The sequence below is a fragment of the Rhinatrema bivittatum genome, chromosome 14 (assembly GCF_901001135.1).
Source record: "Rhinatrema bivittatum chromosome 14, aRhiBiv1.1, whole genome shotgun sequence".
In the NCBI taxonomy this organism is placed as follows: domain Eukaryota; kingdom Metazoa; phylum Chordata; class Amphibia; order Gymnophiona; family Rhinatrematidae; genus Rhinatrema; species Rhinatrema bivittatum.
Genome location: NC_042628.1, coordinates 59,525,962 through 59,545,809, shown reverse-complemented (window position 1 = coordinate 59,545,809; position 19,848 = coordinate 59,525,962). Strand labels below are relative to the sequence as shown.

The 19,848-nt window shown below is 51.4% G+C and overlaps 1 protein-coding gene across 1 annotated transcript in view; it reads left to right on the top strand.

The window, feature by feature from the left end:
* The window catches only part of LOC115075766 (heat shock cognate 71 kDa protein-like), a 260,192-nt gene that overhangs the window by 65,208 nt on the left and 175,136 nt on the right, over nt 1-19,848 (top strand). Inside the window, 1 exon segment of the mRNA XM_029576505.1 lies at nt 13,297-13,449. Within this exon segment, the coding sequence (XP_029432365.1) occupies nt 13,297-13,449 (153 nt within the window).

The window sequence follows — 19,848 nt, the reverse complement described above, 5'->3', positions numbered from 1 at the left end:
TTAAACTTTTTTTTGAAGGTTTTGATGTTTCTTTCCAATCACAGATGCCATCCTCCAAGGATTCGGGGGGAGGGCGATCTGTCAAGACTGGACATCACAAGCACTGGTTGCCAATGGAAGCATCCTGGTCTATCAGTCGCTTGGGAACAAGGCATTGATGGAATTCCTTCCGCAAGTCCTAGGTCAGATGGTCACTGTTCTGAGACAATGGTGGCTGATATCAATCAGCAAGGGGGAGTGAAGAGTCACATGGTTGCCTAAGGAGCCCAGGATCTTTTTGCCTGGGCAGAGTGACATTTGCAGGGGATAGCTACTTCACATTTTGTGGGAGTGGACAATGGGCAAGCGGACTCTCAGCAGGCAGCAGTTGGGCCTGGGAGAATGGGAGCTGTCGTAGGAGGCCTTATCCAGTCTTTTTAGGGTAGTCCCCATCTGGATCTGATGGCATCAAGGCAGCAAGCTTCTTCAGCCACAAACGATACGTTGGAGCCAAGGGCAAAGATGCCCTGATTTTTCCATGGCCGACAGAGATCCTACTGTATATGTTCCCTTTGTGGCCATTAGTTGAGGCGCATCAAGAGGTATCCAGGCCAGGTGGTACTGGTGGTGCCAGAGTGGCTGTATTGTCTGGTTCATGGATCTGGTTCAGCTCCCTGAGATGACCTGTTAAGGCAAGGTCCTATATTCTCGGCTCAGGCGGATCACTTTTGTCTCACTTGGCATTTGAGAGCAGGCACTTACAACAGAAAAGATACTCTGAACCCATGATTTTCAAGGGCATAATTTACAATTCCTTGCAGGTTCAGGTGGCAGTCTTGGTGTCTCAGAGGTATACTCCAAGGAAAAAGTCTTTGGCCTCACAATCGGATGTTAGGTTTTTGAAGGGGGGTCAAGCATCTGCGGCCACCGGTACATAGATTGGGTCTGGCATGGAATTTAAACTTGGTCCTTCAGGTGCTTTGTGGGCCTCCCATTTGAGCCGTTGAGGTAGTTGTCATTAAAGGACCTCACACTGAAGGTGGTATTTTTGGTGGTGATTTGTTTGCCCAGAAGGATCTCGGAGCTGCAGGGTTTGTCCTGTAGGGAACCATTTCTGAAGATTTTGGACAAGGGGGTGTCTTTGCGCATGGCACCCTCGTTCCTACCTAAGGTGGTATCTTAGTTGCACCTGAATCAGATAGAGCTCCTGCCTTTCTGAATTGGTCTGAGTCTCTGGATGGCAAAGGTCACAAACAGTTTTCGGGTGGTCAGATCATTTATTTGTGGTGTTTTAGAGATGCCAGAAAAGGATGCAAGGCCTCCAAGAGCACAATAGTGTGCTGGCTGAAGGAAGCTATTATTTCGGCCTACATTTGTAAGGGGAGAAGGGTTGCATGCACATTCTCCTAGAGCACGGCAGCGTCGTGGGCCGAGTGTTTTGCTACAGGAGATTTGTAGAGCAATGATGTGGTCTTCCTTTCACAGTTTATCTTGCCATTACTGTTAGATGTATGGACTGCAGGAGAGCCAACCTTTGGCAATTAGTGTGAGGGGAATTTTGGCCCGCCCAGTGTAGGGGTGCTTGGTATACTCCTACTTGTCTGGACTGATCTGGGGTACAAACAGGAAAGGAAAATTGTTTACCTGCTAATTTTTGTTTCTAAAGTACCCACTGATCAGCCCAGAGACCCAGCCCCTTAATCTTAAGACCATTTCAGCAAGTCCGTGTTCTGGCTCACTTACTGAGAAGAACTGTCAGGATGTGTATATACAGAGCTTAAAGATGTTTGCCAGGTTGTGGTTGACCCCTTGGGTTGACTTGTAGTTTTTCGGTTTGGGGGCAGCTCCAACCTTTTGGGTTTGGCATTCACCCTCATGTAAGGGGTTGCTGAGTTGTTTCTCTCTAGTTGGCTTAGGTACAGGTCATTCCCTGTACGTACCTGGATCAGTCCAGACCATGGGTTATGTCCCCCTTCTATTTCTCTGTCTCCAGCAGATGGTGGAGGTGCAAAACTCACAGTCTGTATGGGTTACTTAGTTTGTTTTTCTCAGATAGTGTAGACAGATATGTTTAAAAAAATAAAGTGATAGGATTTTGGAAGAAATTAGGGTACTGTGTTGCAGACCCTTCAGCCTCCCAGGGGGTTGCCAGGTCCTGAGGGGACCAGCTCCCTGGTATCAGAGGCAGCTGCGGCTGGGGGTTGAGGACCCTATCGCCAAACTACAGCAGCACCTGCAGTGATACCTGGGAGCCCGGATCACTCACCCCAGGGGGACCAGGACCCAGAGGAGGCAGGCTTAAAAAAAAGAAAAAAAGCAAAAAAAGCTTTATTGCAAAGGCTGAATCAGTGAATATATTTTCAGTGATTTCACTCTCCCCTTCTGTCACTGGCACGGGTTGATGTGGTTTTTCACACCGCTGTTTTTTTTTCTTTTAAGTTCCCTGCTTGTTTGTTGCGAGGCATGCTGAGACTGTCAACCTGCCACGCGGCTCTCCTGGGACTGCCTCTGCTCGGGTTGTCTGCTCGTCGGCGAGGGAACTTCCACGGCGGCCAGGGGGGGTAGTTTCTTCACGTTAGATCTTCTAATCATGCATTCGGGGACCTGCCGCCTCCATTTTCTCTCCCGTTCCCTCTGAGCGTGGAAACGGCGCCATCTTGGGTCCTGGGGCTTTAGCGGCACGAATCGAGGCAGGGCAGATGCTCACACCCCCTTTTCCTCCACAGCGCCTGGCTCTGACTAACAAAAAGTGCCTTTGGGGCAGACTGCTGCAGTGTGTCCTGACCTGCCTGGCCCGAGAGAGGACCCTGCAGATGATTCGGACGACTCCTCTTCCTCCTCCTCCTCCTCCGATATTATTCTTTTACTACACAAGGCCTTTAAGGCCAGGAGGAATAGCAAAAATAATGTTGCGGGCAAGGCTGCTCTGGGGGACATGCCTTCTAAGGCCAGAAAACATCCTAGAGCTGAGGAGACTGTGGGGGCCCCAAAATCCAAGCGTCCATTGCAGTCAGGGGAGTTGCAGGGCGATCAGGACACATCTTCGGGCGACACAGATGATCAGGACCCCCCCCCCCATCCCAGCCCCCGAAGGGGGGTCAAGGGCAATGGGGACTCGCAGAAGGGGACTGTGAGTTGCATGGTATCGAGGGAGACTATCCCAAGATGGTCCATCTCTTCAGCTTGGGCCGCATATTCCTGCCATCTTGGGAATTAGGGATTGAGACTCTGCAGGAAGATTCCAGATTAGGAGCAACAGATCTGGTGTTGGGCCTGAGGGGGTCCTCCTTTTCCCTTCCATTTTTCTGCTACAGATCTCCTATTTTGGGAATGGGACACCCTGGATCTGGGATTCAAGGTCTCCAAAGCAATGGATAGATTATTCCCTTTACCAGAGAAGGCTTTGGATCTCCATAGAGTTCCCAAAGTGGATGCCGCGGTGTCAGCAGTCACAGAAAAAACCACTATCCCAGTTACAGGTTGCACGGCCCTTAAGGATTTACAGGACCAGAAGTTGGAACTACAGCTCAAGAAGATTTTTGAAGTGTCAGCTCTGGAGATCCGAGCAGCGATGTGCAGTAATTTTTCCTTGCGGGCCGGCCTTCACTGGGTATAGCAGCTACAGGCCAACGAAACACTATCGGAGGAGGAAGCTCTTCAGGCGGGTCGCCTTGAGGCAGTAATTGCATACAGTGCTGATGCCCTTTATGACTTGTTGAGAATGTCAGCCAGATCCATTGTTTCCGCTGTCTCGGCGTGTCACCTGCTTTGGTTGAGAAATGGTCAGTGGATGTTTCTTCCAAGGCCCAGTTAGGTTCTTTGCCTTTTAAAGGCAAGTTGCTGTTTGGCAAGGACCCGGAAAACATGATTCAATCCTTGGGGGAGAATAACGTTCACAAGCTTCCCGAATAGACCCAGGTTAAGGGGTTCTTTTTCTTCTTGGTCACGTTACCGTGGGAATCTGAGGTCTCGGGCTCCTTGGTCGGCTGCTACCTCTTTTAGGCCAAATCCTAATAGGCAGCAGTCTTGGTCGCAGTCCTTTCGCGGGAGGCGTTTCAGCAGGCTGGGCGGTACCTCTTCGGCACAGGGAGGTACGACACAGCAATGATGTGCGGCCGCTCCATTCCTTGGTGACTGTGTAGGAAGCATACTCTCTCTGTTCTTCGAGGAATGGACCAAACTCACGTCGGACCAATGGGTCCTTTCTGTGATAAGGCAAGGCTATGCTTTAGGTTTTGCACGCCGTCCCCGGCACCAGTTTCTGGTCTCCCCATGCGTTTATGCAACAAAGCATCAGGCGGTAAAAGACTGTGCAGTGTTTTCTCGATCTTGGCGCAATTGTACCAGTTCCTCCAGCGGAGCAGCGGAAGGGCCGGTACTTCATTTACTTTGTGGTACTGAGAAAAGAGAACATTCAGGCTCATTCTCGATTTTAAAGTGAGTCAATAGATTCCTTCAGATCCCTCGCTTCCACATGGAGACTTTGCGGTCCATCATTGCTTTCGTGTGAACAAGGGAATTTTTAGCATCCCTAAATCTGAAGGAGGCATATCTGCACATTGGAATTCAGACAGACCACCAAAAATTCCTGAGGTTCTCCATCCTAGGCCAGCATTATCAGTTCTAAACCTTGCCTTTTGGGCTGGCTACTGCACTCAGAACGTTCACAAAGATAATGGTGGTGGCTGCTGCAGGGAGGATTCTTGGTACATCCGTACTTGGACGAGTGGCTGATTTGGGCAAAATCGGAAGAGAATTACTGGTTGGCTATACACACTGTGCTTCAGTTGTTGCAGAATCTGGGGTGGGTGGTCAACTTCGCCAAGAGTCGTCTGATTCCCTCCCAGTCTTTGGCTTTCCTGGAAGCTCTGTTCAACACGCAGCAAAGCAGAGTGTTCCTCACGACAGACCGCATTGTCAAACTACAAGATCAAATTCAAGTCTTATTGTTCAAACGACCTCCGCGAGTCTGGGATTACTTGCGGGTCCTGGGTTCCATGACATCTACTCTAGAATTGGTCCCATGGGCCTTTGCTCATATGCACCCTTTGCAGTCAGTTTTGCTTTCTCTGTGGACCCAGGTATCAGAGCTATTCCACTTGCCTCTGCCGATGATCGATCTCGCGAGATCCAGTCTGGATTGGTGGCTCTGCCGAGACAACTTGAACCTAGGAGTTCCCCTGGAGGTTCCCGAGTGGAAAGTAGTTACCAAGGATGCACACATTGCTCCCCAACCTCTCCGGTTGGGGAGCAATGTGTCTCAGGAAGTCAGTGCAGGAGCAATGGTCTCCAGAAGAATCTCTGTGGTTGATCAATTGGGTGGAGACCAGAGTGGTGCACTTAGCGTTACAATCCTTCCTTCTGCTCCTCTGCGGGAAGTCAGGATCGTGTCCAACAATGCAACCACAGTGGTTTACATCAATCGTCAAGGAGAGACCAAGAGTCAAGCTGTGGCGACGGAGGCTCAACAATTAATCTGTTGGGCGGAGCAGCATTTAGTCAGCATAGCAACGTCCCACATCGCATGACTGTTGTCAACTCCTGCAGATTTTCTCAGTCTATCTATTCAGGAGCTCGCCGACGGGGCGTTTCAGTCCATCTGCGACAGATGGGGCATGCCTAGGATGGATCTGATGGCGACGTTCAGGAATGCCAAGGCACCCTGCTTCTTCAGTCGTTGGCAAGAGACAGGAGCGGAGGAGGTAGATGCTCTAGTTCTTCCCTGGCCCTCGAACGTCCTACTTTGTGTTTCCTCCTTGGCCTCTGAGCAACAAAGTGCTAAGGCGAGTGGAGTTGTACCCGTCGGACGTAATCCTTGTGGCTCTGGAGTGGCCATGACATCCGTGGTTTGCGGATCTATCAACCTGGCGGGGGATGAACCGCTGCGGTTTTAAGATCTCCCGAATTTTCTACATCAGGGGCCCGTCTGTTTCGACCAGGCAGATTGCTTTTGTCTAGTAGCATGGGTTTTGAGAGGCAGTGTCTGAGAAGCAAAAGCTATTCGGATGCCGTGGTGGGCTACGCTCTTAAGATCTTTCAAAACGTCCACTTCTGTCTTCTGTCCGGGTATGGAAAGTCTGAGTCCTGGTGCGTGGAGCATAAAGTTGTTCAGACTTGGGCGTCTGTGTCAGATATTCTGTGTTTCTTCCAGGCCGGACTAGCCAAGGGCTTATCTTGTAGTTCCTTGAGGGTACAGGTGGCAGCTCTTGGTTCTCTGCATGGTACCATACAAGGGGTGGCGTTGGCAGCGCATCCGGATGCGGCTCGTTTTCTTCTGGGAGCCAAGCACTTGCGCCCACCGGTACGGCATCCTTGTCCTTTGTGGAGTCTCAAATTTGGTCCTTACAGCCTTGTGTTCTGCAACCTTTGAGCCGTTAAAAAGGGCATCGTTAAAAGACCTCACCTTAAAAGCGGTGTTTCTGGTGGCTATTTTGTCGGCTCGTAGGGTGTTGGAGCTCCAGGCGTTATCCTGCAGAGAGCCATTCTTAAGGATTTCGGATTCGGGAATATTGTTGCAGACGGTTCAGTCTTTTCTCCCAAAGGTAGTTTCCTCGTTTCATTTGAATCAATCAGTGGAACTTCCATCTTTCTCAGAACTGGACCGATCGGATCCTCTTTATAAGGACTTGAGGAAACTGGATGTCCGCTGGACCTTACTGCATTATTTGGAAGTCACGAATGGTTTTCGAGTCTCTGATCATCTTTTTGTGCTGCGGAGTGGTCTGAAACGAGGCAATATAGCGTCTAAGACCAGAATCGCCCGCTGGCTGAAAAACTATAGCTTCAACATGTTTGTGCGTGGTAGACCTTTACCGGTAGGTCTTCGTGCTCATTCTACCTGTTCCCAGGTGACTGAATGTGTCAGCAGGTTTCACCACAAGAAATTTTCAGGGCAGCAACTTGGAAGTCTTTGCATACATTTGCGAGACACTACAGGCTGGATGGTCCAAGCCACGGCCTCTGGAGGATTTGGTGAAGGAGTGCTCAGTGGGCCTCTCCGGATCCCATCCCAGGTAAGAAGAGCTCTGGTACATCCTAGGAGTTTGGACTGATCCGGGTACGTACAGGGAAAGGAAAATTGGTTCTTACCTGATAATTTTCATTCCTGTAATACCACGGATCAGTCCAGAGTCCCTCCCATGTAAGGCATAGAGGTACTGGAGAGTCCGCTCGTTCAAAATTTGGTAATTTTTTATTCTGCAGATCAATCTTGTATACCATGCTTAACGGATTCTGTTCCCATTTGGGGTTGGTGATCCATTTTCAGTTTAAGGTTCCTATATATAGTTTGGTTTTGAACCATTCTAGTTTGTGACTGAGTAATACTGACTGACTGTTGGTGGCACCCCCAGGGTATAGGGCAGTTTTGCCTCCCCTCCATCTGCTGGAGGGGAGGCAAAACTCAAGAGTCTGGACTGATCTGTGGTACTTCAGGAATGAAAATTAGCAGGTAAGAACCAATTTTCCTTAGTCATCTCCTTCAATCTGAAGACACTGAAAGACATGGTGGAATGGCTCAATTTCCTAGCGTGTAGCAGATGGACTCAAAACAAGTGGGTATAGTGTGCTCGTGCTAGCAGTTGGGAGACGGATCTGATGTCAGCACGGATACATATACCCCCCACAGGAAGTGCAGCAATTCAGTAATTTCCGTCTCCAAAGCAGTTTGGAGCTACCTCACGCTCGCTGAGCGTGTTCCAAATTCTAACGACTATATTCATAGAAGAAACCTACGTGAAGACGAGCCCTGCACTCCTGCGGTGATACCATTCGGTCCCTCCCCCAGTTGAGTTTCCCGAGCTGATTTCCGTGATCCCTCGGAGGTAAGAGCCTCGGTCCGGTGGCCGACTCGCAGCAGGGATCTAGCCCCCGAGTGAGAAGGGCTCGGGCGCGGCATAGAGGCAGCCTCTGTCCCGGTGAGGACTTGGCCCCCGAGCGAGACGAGTTCGGGCGCGGCCTAGAGGCAGCGGGTGCACTTCCTCGAGCGCGGCGGTGAAGGTACTCACCCTCTCCCCCCGCAGCTGGAGACCGCCTGGGTTGCAGCCGGGAAGCGCCGAAGACAAGGTAAGGCGTACATCTTTACTGTGGTCTCCGAGGAAGTGAGGATTAGCGGGGTCTGCCTACTTGGCAGCCCGCCAAGGAGGTCGCCATTTTTGCCTGCTTGCCCGCCTTCACCACCTGGGCGCACGCTGCTAGGCTCACGTCGCTAAGCGCACGCTGCTAGGCGCAGGCCGATGGGCGCCTGTCGATAGGCACACGTCCCTAAGGCGCCCGTTCATAAGACGCGCGTTCCTAGGCGCATGTTGCTAAGCGCATGTTGCTAAGTGCCCGTTGATAAGCGGATATTAGTAGGCGGCACATATTAGAAGGCGCATACTCCGGCTGGAAGGAAATGGAGCGTAAGAAAGCCCATGCGTCCGCAGAGCCAGCACCTCCAGAATTAGGCATAAGAGCTCTAAGCCTCTGCTCAGCATGCAACCTCAGAGCCACACTGAGCGAGGATGCAGACTCCCTATGCACCCAATGTGAGGAGGCCCTGGGAGTTCCAGGACAGGACCGGTTCCAGCCCAGCGTACTTGCCAGTTCCTCAGGGAACACTCTGGACTTAGCAGGCCGCGGTGAACAGCCAGGGAACCTGAGAGACCTGGTGCCCCTAAGGCCAGATCCGGCTTCGCTTTCCTGCGTGGAATTATTCAAGGGGATTCACGCCTTTGTCCAGATGCAGTCTGCTCCTCGACTGGGTCCTTCCGTACAGGATGATCCGGCCCCTGGACCCTCAAGACCTAGGCATGGTCACTCGCCACCCGGAAGCCCCACTTATGGGGATTTGGATTGCTCCGAGGAAGACGAGGAGCCCCCCGAGGAGGGAGAACTCCCCTCGGAGATAGAACCATATCGGACCATGAGACGCTTCTTTCGGAAGGAGGATCTCCCAGGCCTGGTCTATCAATGCCTGTCAGAACTGGCTATTCCAGGCCAGGACATCCCAGGGGAGCCTAGAATGAACCCCCTGCTAGAGGGCCTGCGCCAAACGGCTTACCATTTTCCCCTCCTACAAGCAGCACAGCAGCTAATCGATCTGGAATGGAATGCGCCGGAGGCCTCATTCAAAGGGGGTCGGGCCTTTTCAGGCATGTACCCTCTGGACCCAGCGACCAAGGAGCTGCTGGCGTGCCCCAAGGTAGATGCCATAGTTAGTGCAATTGTGAAGCGCACCACCATTCCGGTGGAGGGGGGAGCGGCCCTCAAGGATACACATGACCGGCGCATGGACGCCATTCTGAAACAAGCTTTTGAGGTGGCAGCCATGTCCCTATGAATTGCGACCTGCTGCACCGTGGTGACGCGTTCCTGTTTATCACAAGCTAGGAACAACACCCCGGGAGAAGAAATGGAATCATCTCTCTCGTTCCTCACTGACGCAGCCTCCGACCTAGTCCGTATGGCAGCCAAGGGAGTGTCATCCTCAGTGGCAGCCAGGAGACAGCTCTGGCTACATAATTGGGCGGCCGACTCTTCCTCCAAGACACGCCTCACAAGACTACCCTTTAAGGGATCCCTACTGTTCAGCAGTGATCTCGAGAAACTGGCTAATAGATGGGGCGCCTCTCCATTACCCCGTCTACCAGAAGACAGGTCGAGGAGGAGCCAGCGTTCTTTTCCTAGACCATCCAGAGGTAGACACTCTCAGCGCTTCAACCCTTACAGGGCTCACTACCAAGCACCTCTTTCTCAGGCCAGGAACCAGCCCTTTCGGGCTAAGCACAACAAGAGGAGAACCGGCTCGGGTTCTGGTCCCGGCCGCACCCCACAATGACAATCAGCCGACCCATCCGAGGGTAGCAGCCATAGGGGGCAGGCTAACCCTCTTCTACCGCAGGTGGGTCGAGATTACCTCGGACCAGTGGGTTCTCGCCATCATCCGAGAAGGGTATTACCTGGATTTTCTTCGGCTCCCACCGGACAAGTTTGTGGAATCTCCTTGTTCACCCCTCAAGAATGCGGCACTAGAAGTTACCTTGCGGAGGCTCCTGTCCCTAAAAGCCATAATCCCAGTGCCTGCAGGGGAGATGAATTCTGGGCATTATTCCATTTATTTCATAGTACCCAAGAAGGAGGGCACTTTCAGGCCATTCCTGGACCTCAAGTCAGTCAACCGACATCTACGGGTCCCCAGCTTCCGCATGGAAACTCTGCGGTCTGTCAAGAATGCAGTACAGCCAGGGGAGTTTCTCACATCCCTAGATCTGTCGGAAGCCTACTTGCATATCCCAGTCCATCGGGATCACCAGCGCTATTTACGCTTCAAAGTCCTGAGCCAACACTTCCAGTTCCGAGCTTTACCCTTCGGGTTAGCTACTGCGCCGTGGATCTTTACCAAGGTCATAGTAGTAGTGGCGGCAGCACTCAGGAAGAAAGGAGTTCTCGTCCATCCCTACCTGGACGATTGGCTGATCAGGGCAAAGTCACCGGAGGAGAGCCACCAGGCAACCAACAGTTATATCTCTTCTGGAAAGCCTAGGATGGGTTGTAAACTTGAACAAGAGTTCCCTGCAGCCTTCTCAGTCACTGGAATACTTAGGAGTCCGATTCGACACCCAGGCAGACAAGGTCAGTCTGACATCCAAGAGGAGAGCAAAGCTCCGGAATCGTCTGCAGGCCCTGCTGAGTGCCACCCGGCCCACAGCTTGGGATTACCTACAGGTCCTTGGCCTTATGGCATCTACTCTGGAGGTGATACCATGGGCACGGGCTCATATGAGACCATTACAACGTGCCCTCCTATCTCGGTGGAGCCCCTCGATCACAGAACAGAACTACACCGTACACCTACCTCTACCGGCCAGAGTGCGGAATCAGATACGGTGGTGGTTGCAGCCCGGCCACATGAGCCGGGGGTCAAGAATGTCCTCCCCAACCTGGACCCTGCTCACTACAAATGCCAGCCTGAACGGATGGGGAGCACACTGCGAGGAACTCACTGCCCAAGGGCGGTGGAACAGAGAAGAGTCGGGGTGGAACATCAACCGACTAGAGGCACGGGCAGTCAGGCTAGCTTGCCTGCGATTTGCCCACAGACTCCGAAACAGAGCGGTCAGTGATGTCGGACAACGCCACCACAGTGGCATACATCAACCGTCAAGGCGGAACCAGAAGCCGACAGGTATCTCTAGAAATAGCCCCCCTGATGACTTGGGCGGAAGCAAATCTCCAGGACATCTCCGCCGCCCACATCGCCGGGAAGGACAACACCACGGCAGACTTCCTCAGCAGAGAGAGCCTAAATCCGGGGGAATGGCAGCTGTCGCCCACAGCTTTCCAGATGATTGTGGACCAGTGGGGGACGCCGGGCATGGACCTACTAGCGGACAGGTCCAACGCTCACGTACCCAGATATTTCAGCCGCAGGCGGGATCCTCTATCCCAGGGGATCGATGCCCTGGTACAGCCATGGCCTCAGGGGATCCTGCTATATGCCTTTCCTCCATGGCCCCTGCTGGGCGCCATTATACACAAGATTCGGCGGCACAGAGGCCTAGTTCTTCTAGTGGCCCCGGACTGGCCAAGAAGACCCTGGTACGCAGACATGAGAAGACTACTGGCAGGGAATCCATTACCCCTGCCTCCACACAGGGACCTGCTGCGGCAAGGTCCCATCCTCCACGAGGATCCAGCTCAATTCTCTCTTACGGTCTGGCCATTGAGAGGGCTAGACTGAGGAAAAGGGGATACTCGGAGCTGGTAATAGATACACTCCTCCGAGCACGCAAGTTCTCCACATCACTAACATATATAAGGATCTGGAGAGTATTTGAAGCCTGGTGCGACACTCACAGCACCAATCCACATGCTGCAAAAATCCCTATCGTTTTGGATTTCCTGCAAGATGGACTTCAGAAGGGTCTATCCCTCAACTCCATCAAGGTTCAGGTGGCAGCGCTGTCTTGCTACGGTCCCAGGAGGGACGGAAACACCATTGCCACACACCCAGACGTCTCACGTTTCCTGAAAGGAGTCAAATATATTCGCCCGCCACTGACGTGGCCAGTGCCCCTGTGGAACCTCAACCTAGTTTTGGAATTTCTAGCGGGACCCGCCTTCAGGCCCCTTCGAGGCCTGTCTCTCTCAGTTCGTTAACCTTGAAGATGGTGTTCTTGCTGGCTGTGTGTTCAGCACGCCGCATCTCAGAGCTACAAGCACTGTCCTGCCGTGATCAGTTTCTCAGAATCACTCCAGAGGCTATCCATCTTTGCACGGTTCCTTCCTTCTTAACCAAAGTAGTCTCACAATTTCACTTCACCTCAACCAAACCATATCCTTGCCAACCACGGAAGGTTTGAAGAAGTCGGAAGAAGGTCGAATGCTACACCATCTCGACATCGGCAGACTGCTGTCCAGATACCTGGAAATGTCAGAAGCAGTACGAAAGACGGACCACATGTTCGTCCTTCACAGCGGGAAGAAGCAAGGGGAAGCGGCCTCACGGCCAACCATCGCCCGCTGGATCAAAGAAGTTATCAAGGTGGCCTACGTAGAGGCAGGAAAACCACCGCCTCTACAGGTCAAGGCTCATTCTACCAGAGCGCAAGCGGCCTCTTGGGCAGAAACTAGGATGCTGTCGCCTGCAGAGATATGCAGAGCAGCGACGTGGTCCTCCCTCCATACCTTCTCCAGATTCTACCGTCTGGACGTCCAGGCCAGGGAGGACACAGCATTTGCGAGGGCAATCCTAAACGGTCCTCAGGCAGCCTCCCATCCAGTCCGGGAGTAGCTTTTGTACATCCCACTTGTTTTGAGTCCATCTGCTACACGCTAGGAAATGTAGAGATTACTTACCTGATAATCTCCTTTTCCTTAGTGAATGCAGATGGACTCAGCATCCCGCCCGGCTGCTGGTATACATGGGGATTCACCAACTCACGGTAAGCCATGTTTTCTTATGATAGGGCATCCACCCTGCCGGGTGTCGACGCCTTCCGGTTGGGAATGCTGGCGGTCTCCAGCTACTATCAACCGGTCAGGGTAATCCTGTTTATTTAATCGATCAGTCAGTTACACATATATCCATATAGCTTTTGCAAGGAAGATTACTGAATTGCTGCACTTCCTGTGGGGGTATATGTACCCGTGCTGACGTCAGATCAGTCTCCAACTGCTAGCACGAGCACACTATACCCACTTGTTTTGAGTCCATCTGCATACACTAAGGAAAAGGAGATTATCAGGTAAGTAATCTCTACATTGCTCATTGTTCACCTGCAGGCGGTGACCAGGCTTATCCTCCCACTGTCTTTTTGCTTCTTTCTCTTCTCTCAGACTATCAACAATGCTGTCGTCACAGTGCCGGCCTACTTCAATGACTCTCAGCGTCAGGCCACCAAGGATGCAGGGACCATTTCTGGCCTTAACGTACTCCGGATTATCAATGAGCCCACAGCAGCTGCCATAGCCTATGGATTGGATAAAAAGGTAAGAGACCCTGCCCTCTGCAAGCAATGCTTCCAGCAGAGAAGGGGCAGGAGCTCCAAACATTGATACTTTCACACAGTCCAGTCACAAACTGCTTTCTAGTGAAGGGAGAGGATGGGACACCAGATTATCCATAGCCAATTTTGTTCTCTTCCATGCTGGTGCTGGTTGCATTCTATGGAGATGTGATCTATTCCTGCAAACATTACAGCAGTCTCTTAGCCAGGATTATATTGCATAAAACTTGCTGCCTTCTATGGTATAGAGTTTCCATGTTCTTTCAGGAAACATAGAAATGACGGCAGAAGAAGACCGAACGTCCCATCCAGTCTGCCCAGCAAGCTACGCACTTTATCTTTTTATTTATATTTTTTTATCTTTTTCTCTCACCCACCTGTTACTATTGGCTTCCAGTACCCTCCAGCCCTAATTCCCCTCCACCCCACCACCAATGTAGAGAGCAGCGCCAGATCTGCATCCAAGTGAACATCCAGCTCAATTAGGGGTAGCAACTGCTGCAACAAGCAGGCCACACCCCTGCCCCATACTCTTACCCCCCCCCCCTGTTTGGTTTTGTTTTTTTTTTTGAGATGGCAGCCCTCCATCCTTCCGCTCCATGAAGGTGGAATACCAACCCTGGCATCCCGCTTCGTGAATGCCTCTATGGCTACTGCTGCTCCGTGCAGTGTTTTGCTGCCTCTTCTTTATTCACATCCTCTAGACTTGATGGACCCACAGTGTTTATCCCACGCCCCTTTGAAGTCCTTCACAGTTTTAGACCACTTCCTCTGGAAGGGCATTCCAGGCATCCACCACCCTTTCCGTGAAGAAAAACTTTCCCCTTCCAAAACCCACTTGCTTCATTCCCTCCATTCCTCTCCAGCTAGGAGAGAGCAGCATTGGGCAGATGCATGCTGATCTCAGACCCCAACCTTACATTCACAGGCTTATGAGAGGCTCTGTCCCTCTCATGCAGGTTTCCTTGTTAAATAGGCAGTTGCCACAGGAGACCATACTAAATTAAATCGCTCTATTTTTAATTATGCTCATTTGGATAATTTGTATAGATTGTTCAGACCTGCTAAATGTATTCCTATCTGTCTAGGGGCACTTGGCAGCAGCTTGTGTTGCACTTTGGTATGCATATTCCTTGCAGTTTCCATCTGGATTTATGCGCTGTGATCTGTCAAAGGGATCCAAGGTGGTTTACAGCCAGTACAATAAGATGCAATAAATGGCCAGGATTTTTCAAGAGGCATACAAAGCTTCTGTCTAAGGTCATAGACAACTTTTGAAAATGAGTGGGAGAGAGATGTTTAACTTGATACAAATTACAGGGCCCCCCGCAAAATAGAATAAACAGAACACAATAGGTTGTGAGTGACTGACCAGCCTATGCTTAAATGTCCAGTGAGGAGCAGGTTATTTGGCCAAAACAAAAACTAGGGAAGACTTGCTGCTCCATTCCCCCCCCCCCCCCCCCCCCACACACACAAACACAATTTTTTTTTCTCATTTTCCTAATCTCTTCCTAATTTTACCCCTCCTGCATGGGCATACTTTTAATTTATATTTGGGGAGAAAGGGTTTAATACCTCTTCCTGCTCTATTTCCTACATCCCCTTAGCCTGTTCTGCTCCCCATTTTCCACTGACCTGTACTCTGTTCCCCATACTTCCACTTGCTAGAAGATTCCTCTTCACCCCTCCAAGCCTGTAGAGGAAGGCAGCTGGCTAAGGTTCACCCATCCCTTCACTGATTCCCATTTTTCCTCAGCAGTTAGGCTTCCCTTCATTGGTAAGCTCAGCTCGCTTATCAATTTGATTTCCCCCTCCTCCACAGGCTTAGCTCTCTTCCCTGCTCTCACTGCCTGAGCACAAGCACTTTTTTTTTTTCTAGAACTATTCCTGCCTCCCCAGCTCCTGCAGCCTTTCTCCTGGCAGTCAGATTCCAGGCCAGAGCTAGTCCCATGCCTGCAGAGTCCACGAAAGACCCTCCACCACCTGCATGCCCAAGCCCTGGAAGCTCTTCCCAGATCCAAATCTGCTGTAGTACTTTCTACCTTCAATTTAGAAACCCCAGAGTTCCCTGTATGTACCCAGATCAGTCCAGACTCCTGGGTTTTGCCTCCCCTCCAGTAGATGGAGACAGAGAAGTTTAATGGACTCAGTCTTATACCCCTGAGGTGCCACCTAGAGTCTGTCAGCATTTCTCTGTCTTCAGCAGATGGTGGAGGTGCAAAACCTTTAGTCTGGGTTTGGTGTTAGGTTTTAAGTTTGTTGGTATTCGTTCCTTTGGGAATCTTAAAGCAAGGATTTAGTAAAAACAAAGAGAAGATCTTTGTTTTTACTAAATCCCAGGGGGTTGCTAGGTCCTGGTGGGACCATCCCCCCTTGGTAGCAGAAGCTCTGGAGCAGAGGGTTGGGAGCCCTATAACTGCCTGCGGCTGAGGATAATACCGGGGAGCCCGGTTCACTCACCCTCTGAAGATCTGCACATAGGAAAAAACAAAACGCTGAGGTGATTTAATTTCTGAGCCGGCCTAGCAGTCTCTTTCGACCCTCCTTCCTTCCGATGCCGTTTTCGCCACCCTTTTCAGTTCCTACGAGCTCCCGGGGGTTTGTCTTGGTCGCACTGGTTCTTTTTTCGGGCCCCGATCCTAATTTAGCTTGGCATGTTTGTACCGGTTGCTTGTCGGGAGGGGAAGGCTCTTCGGGGAAGCCGGCTCTGGTGAAATCGCATTGAAGCAGCTCTAGAGCACGCAGGGACCCTGGGAGGGCAGAATTGCTGCGGCAGCCTCAGGACCCTTTTCTCCTCAGCGCAGGTATTGAAGCCTTACTGCGAACGTTCAGGGAGCAGGAGAAGGCTGTCCTGGGGGAGGGGAGCTCCCTGCCACTTCTTTCGCCGCATCCTGCTGTCCTTGGGGGGGGGGGGGGTGTGCGACTTGCAGGCAGCTCAGATCTCTTCCTCAGATGAGGAACAGGGGAAAGACTCGGATGAGTCTTCTTCCTCGTTCTCCTCCAACTTTGTTATTTTGCTGCATAAAGCCTTCAAAGCACGGAAAGCAGAAAAGAGCCAGGGTACTAAGGTACCCCATGAGGTCCTGGCGTCACTGGGGGCTGGGACAGAAGCCTCAACACTCCAGAAGCGTACTAAGTCATACAGTGGCATAGACGCCTCCAAGGCCAAACTCCCTTTCCGGTCCGGTGGACAGTTCAGATACGGACTGTGTGGATGAAGGGGAGTCTCCTCCGCAAGCCCCTGGTGAGGGACCAGATGCGGATCAGGATTACCAGCTCCAGCCGGCCAAGCCAGTGGGCACGCCTCTAGTGGAGGGCGATGATCCCAAACTGGTTCGCCTGTTTAGAAGGGATGAACTAGGTCCACTTATCCCGGCCATTCTGGAGGAGCTGGGCATTGAGGTTCCTCCGGAGGACTCCTGGTTTGGGGCTATGGATCCAGTGATGGTGGGGCTCAGGGGTCCAGCTCGATCCATTCCGTTTCATATGTCAGTTACGGATCTTTTGTTGAAGGAGAGGGACACTCTGGACCTTGGTTTAAAGGTAAGTCTGGCTATGGACAAGTTATACCTGTTTCCGGAGGAAGTGCTGGACCTACTTAAGGTCCCTAAGGTGGACGCTGGGGTCTCGGCAGTGACCAAGAAAACTACCATCCCGGTAACAGGAGCCACTACCCTGAAGGATTTGCAGGATCGCAAATTGGAGATGCAACTTAAAGATTTTTTAGGTTTCTGCCCTAGGGGTCCGGGCCGCTATGTGCAGCAGTCTTACGCTACGAGCCAGTCTCCGCTGGGTGCAGGATTTGCAAGCAGCAGCATCCCTTTCTGTGAGTGAGGTGGTGCAAGCGGGGCGCCTGGAGGCGGCTGTAGCTTAGTGCTGACGCGCTTTATGATCTGTTAGACTTCTGGTAGGACTATGGTCTCTGCCGGGTCTGCCCGCAGGCTCCTCTGGCTTAGACAGTGGGCTGCGGATGTTTCGTCTAAGGCTCAACTGGGTTCCTTACCCTTCAAGGGTAAGCTGCTTTGTGTCAGTTGGAGGACATGATAAAATCTCTGGGGAGAATATAAAGTCCACAGGTTGCCGGAGGATAGACCCAGGACGAGAAGATCATTTCCTCAATGGGCAAGATTTCGGGGAAATTGCTGGTTTTGCTCTTCACGGTCCACTGGTTCATCCTTTCGACAGGGTCCCGGCCGCCAATCTGCTTGGAATCAGTCCTTTTGAGGGCGCCAGCCTGCCAGAGATGGAGCCCCACAATCTCATGGGGGTCCTAAGTTAGCGCAATGAAATGAGGCTGGTCCACTCTTCCGTCCCAAGAATAGGGAGGAGGTTATCCCTTTTTCTAGAAGAGTGGACCAACTTAACCTCAGATCAGTGGGGCTTTTTCCACCGCAAGTCCTTCTCTTTGGAACTCGCTTCCACCAGTCCTCAGACAAGACCCCTGCCACCTATCATTCAAGAAAAAACTGAAAACTTGGCTTTTCAGCCAAGCATTTCCCTGATTACTCACAAGCCACTTTCAACTTGCAATTATGTTCTGATTCGCTCTAATTGTATAACTCCACCTCCCTTAAAGCTTTAATCTTCCTTTCCTTTTAAACTCCACCCCTTTCCCTCCCCATTAAAACCACCTTCTCCTAGACCCCTTGTTTATCCCTCTCCTCCCTCCACCCCCGTGTCCTCCCTTTGCTTATCCTCCCTGCACCCTAGCACAATTTCGTTCGATACATCCACATGTAAGTTAATTATTATAAGGTTTTCTCATCGGCCTCTTGCAAGGCATATGTATAAAAGGAATACTTTTCTAATACCATGTTACTTATTGTTCATATATGTTTTCTCTTATATTTATTTGTTACTTAAAAGTTCTTCGTTATATGTAATGCTACCAAGCAAGTTTTAATTGTTCTCTGTAAACCGATTTGATTTGCATACAATGTAAGAAGATCGGTATATAAAAAACCATAAATAAATAAATATAGTTAGAACATGGTTATGCGTTAGATTTTCTTCAGCCGATCCACGAGCGGTACGTAGTTTCCCCATGTGGGTACTCCAAAAACGCCGGGCGGTACAAGACACTCTGCGGTGGTGTTACAGGACCTTGGCGCCATAGTTCCGGTACCCGCAGGAGAGCTCAGGCGAGGGCGCTACTCCATCTACTTCATGGTTCCCAAGAAGGAGGGCACCTTCCGTCCCATCCTAGACTTAGAGTCAATCGGACTTTAAAGGTGCCTCGTTTTCGGATGGAAACTCTTCACTAAGTGATAGCGTCTGTACACAAAGGGGAATTTCTAGCATGTCTGGATCTGACAAAAGCTTACTTGCACATTCCTATAAACCCGGATCATCAGAGATATTTGCGGTTTGCGATCCTGGGGCATCATTTTCAATTTTGCGCTCTACCGTTCGGTCTGGCGATGGCTCCCAGAGTCTTCACCAAGGTGATGGTGGTTGTGGCAGCGGCCCTACGAAAGGAGGGGATTCTGGTACACCCCTACCTGGGCGATTGGCTGTTTTGAGCGAAGTCAGAACACCTTTGCAGAACAGCGGTGCAGAGGGTGCTACAGATGTTGAACTCGTTGGGTGGTCAACCCCGACAAGTCACCTGGTACCTTCCTAGTCCTTGGAGATTTTGGGTCCTCTGTTCGACACGATCTTGGGAAAGGTTTTCCTTACCAAGGACAGATTGTTCAAGCTTCTCACTCAGGTGGAGTCCTTGCGATCCATGCCTCGCCCAGTGTCTGGGATTTTTTGCAGGTCCTTGGTTCGATGGCTTCCACTCTCGAATTGGTGCCTTAGGCCTTTGCGCATATGCGTCCTCTTCAGTCAGCCTTGTTCTCCCAGTGGAATCCACTCTCCAAACAGTTTCATCTTCTCCTCCCACTGACTGATTCAGCACGGACCAGTCTTCTTTGGTCGCTGTGTCCAGGCAATTTACGGTGGGAGGGGGGTGGATTTGGAAATTCCCTTCTGGATAGTGGTAACCACCGATGCCAGCCTCTCCGGGTGGGGAGGAGTTTGTCAAGGAATGGCAGTTTGTCAAGGAATGGCAATGCAAGGCCAATGGACAAGAACGGAATCCTCCTGGTCGATCAAAGCGGTTCGGTTGGCGCTGCAGGCCCTCCTTCCTTTAGTAGAGGGACGATCAGTGAGGGTATTCTCTGACAAGGAGACGACGGTGGCTTACATCAATCATCAGGGGGGAACCAGGAGTCGTCCGGTGGCGGCAGAAGCTCCGCTTTTAATCAACTAGGCGGAGCAACACCTCTACAAGATTGTCCACCGTGGCAATGTGAGAGGCCGCAATGTGCAAGCCGATTTTCTCAGCCACCACCAGTTGGACCCGGGGGAGTGGGAACTCTCCAAAGAGACTTTT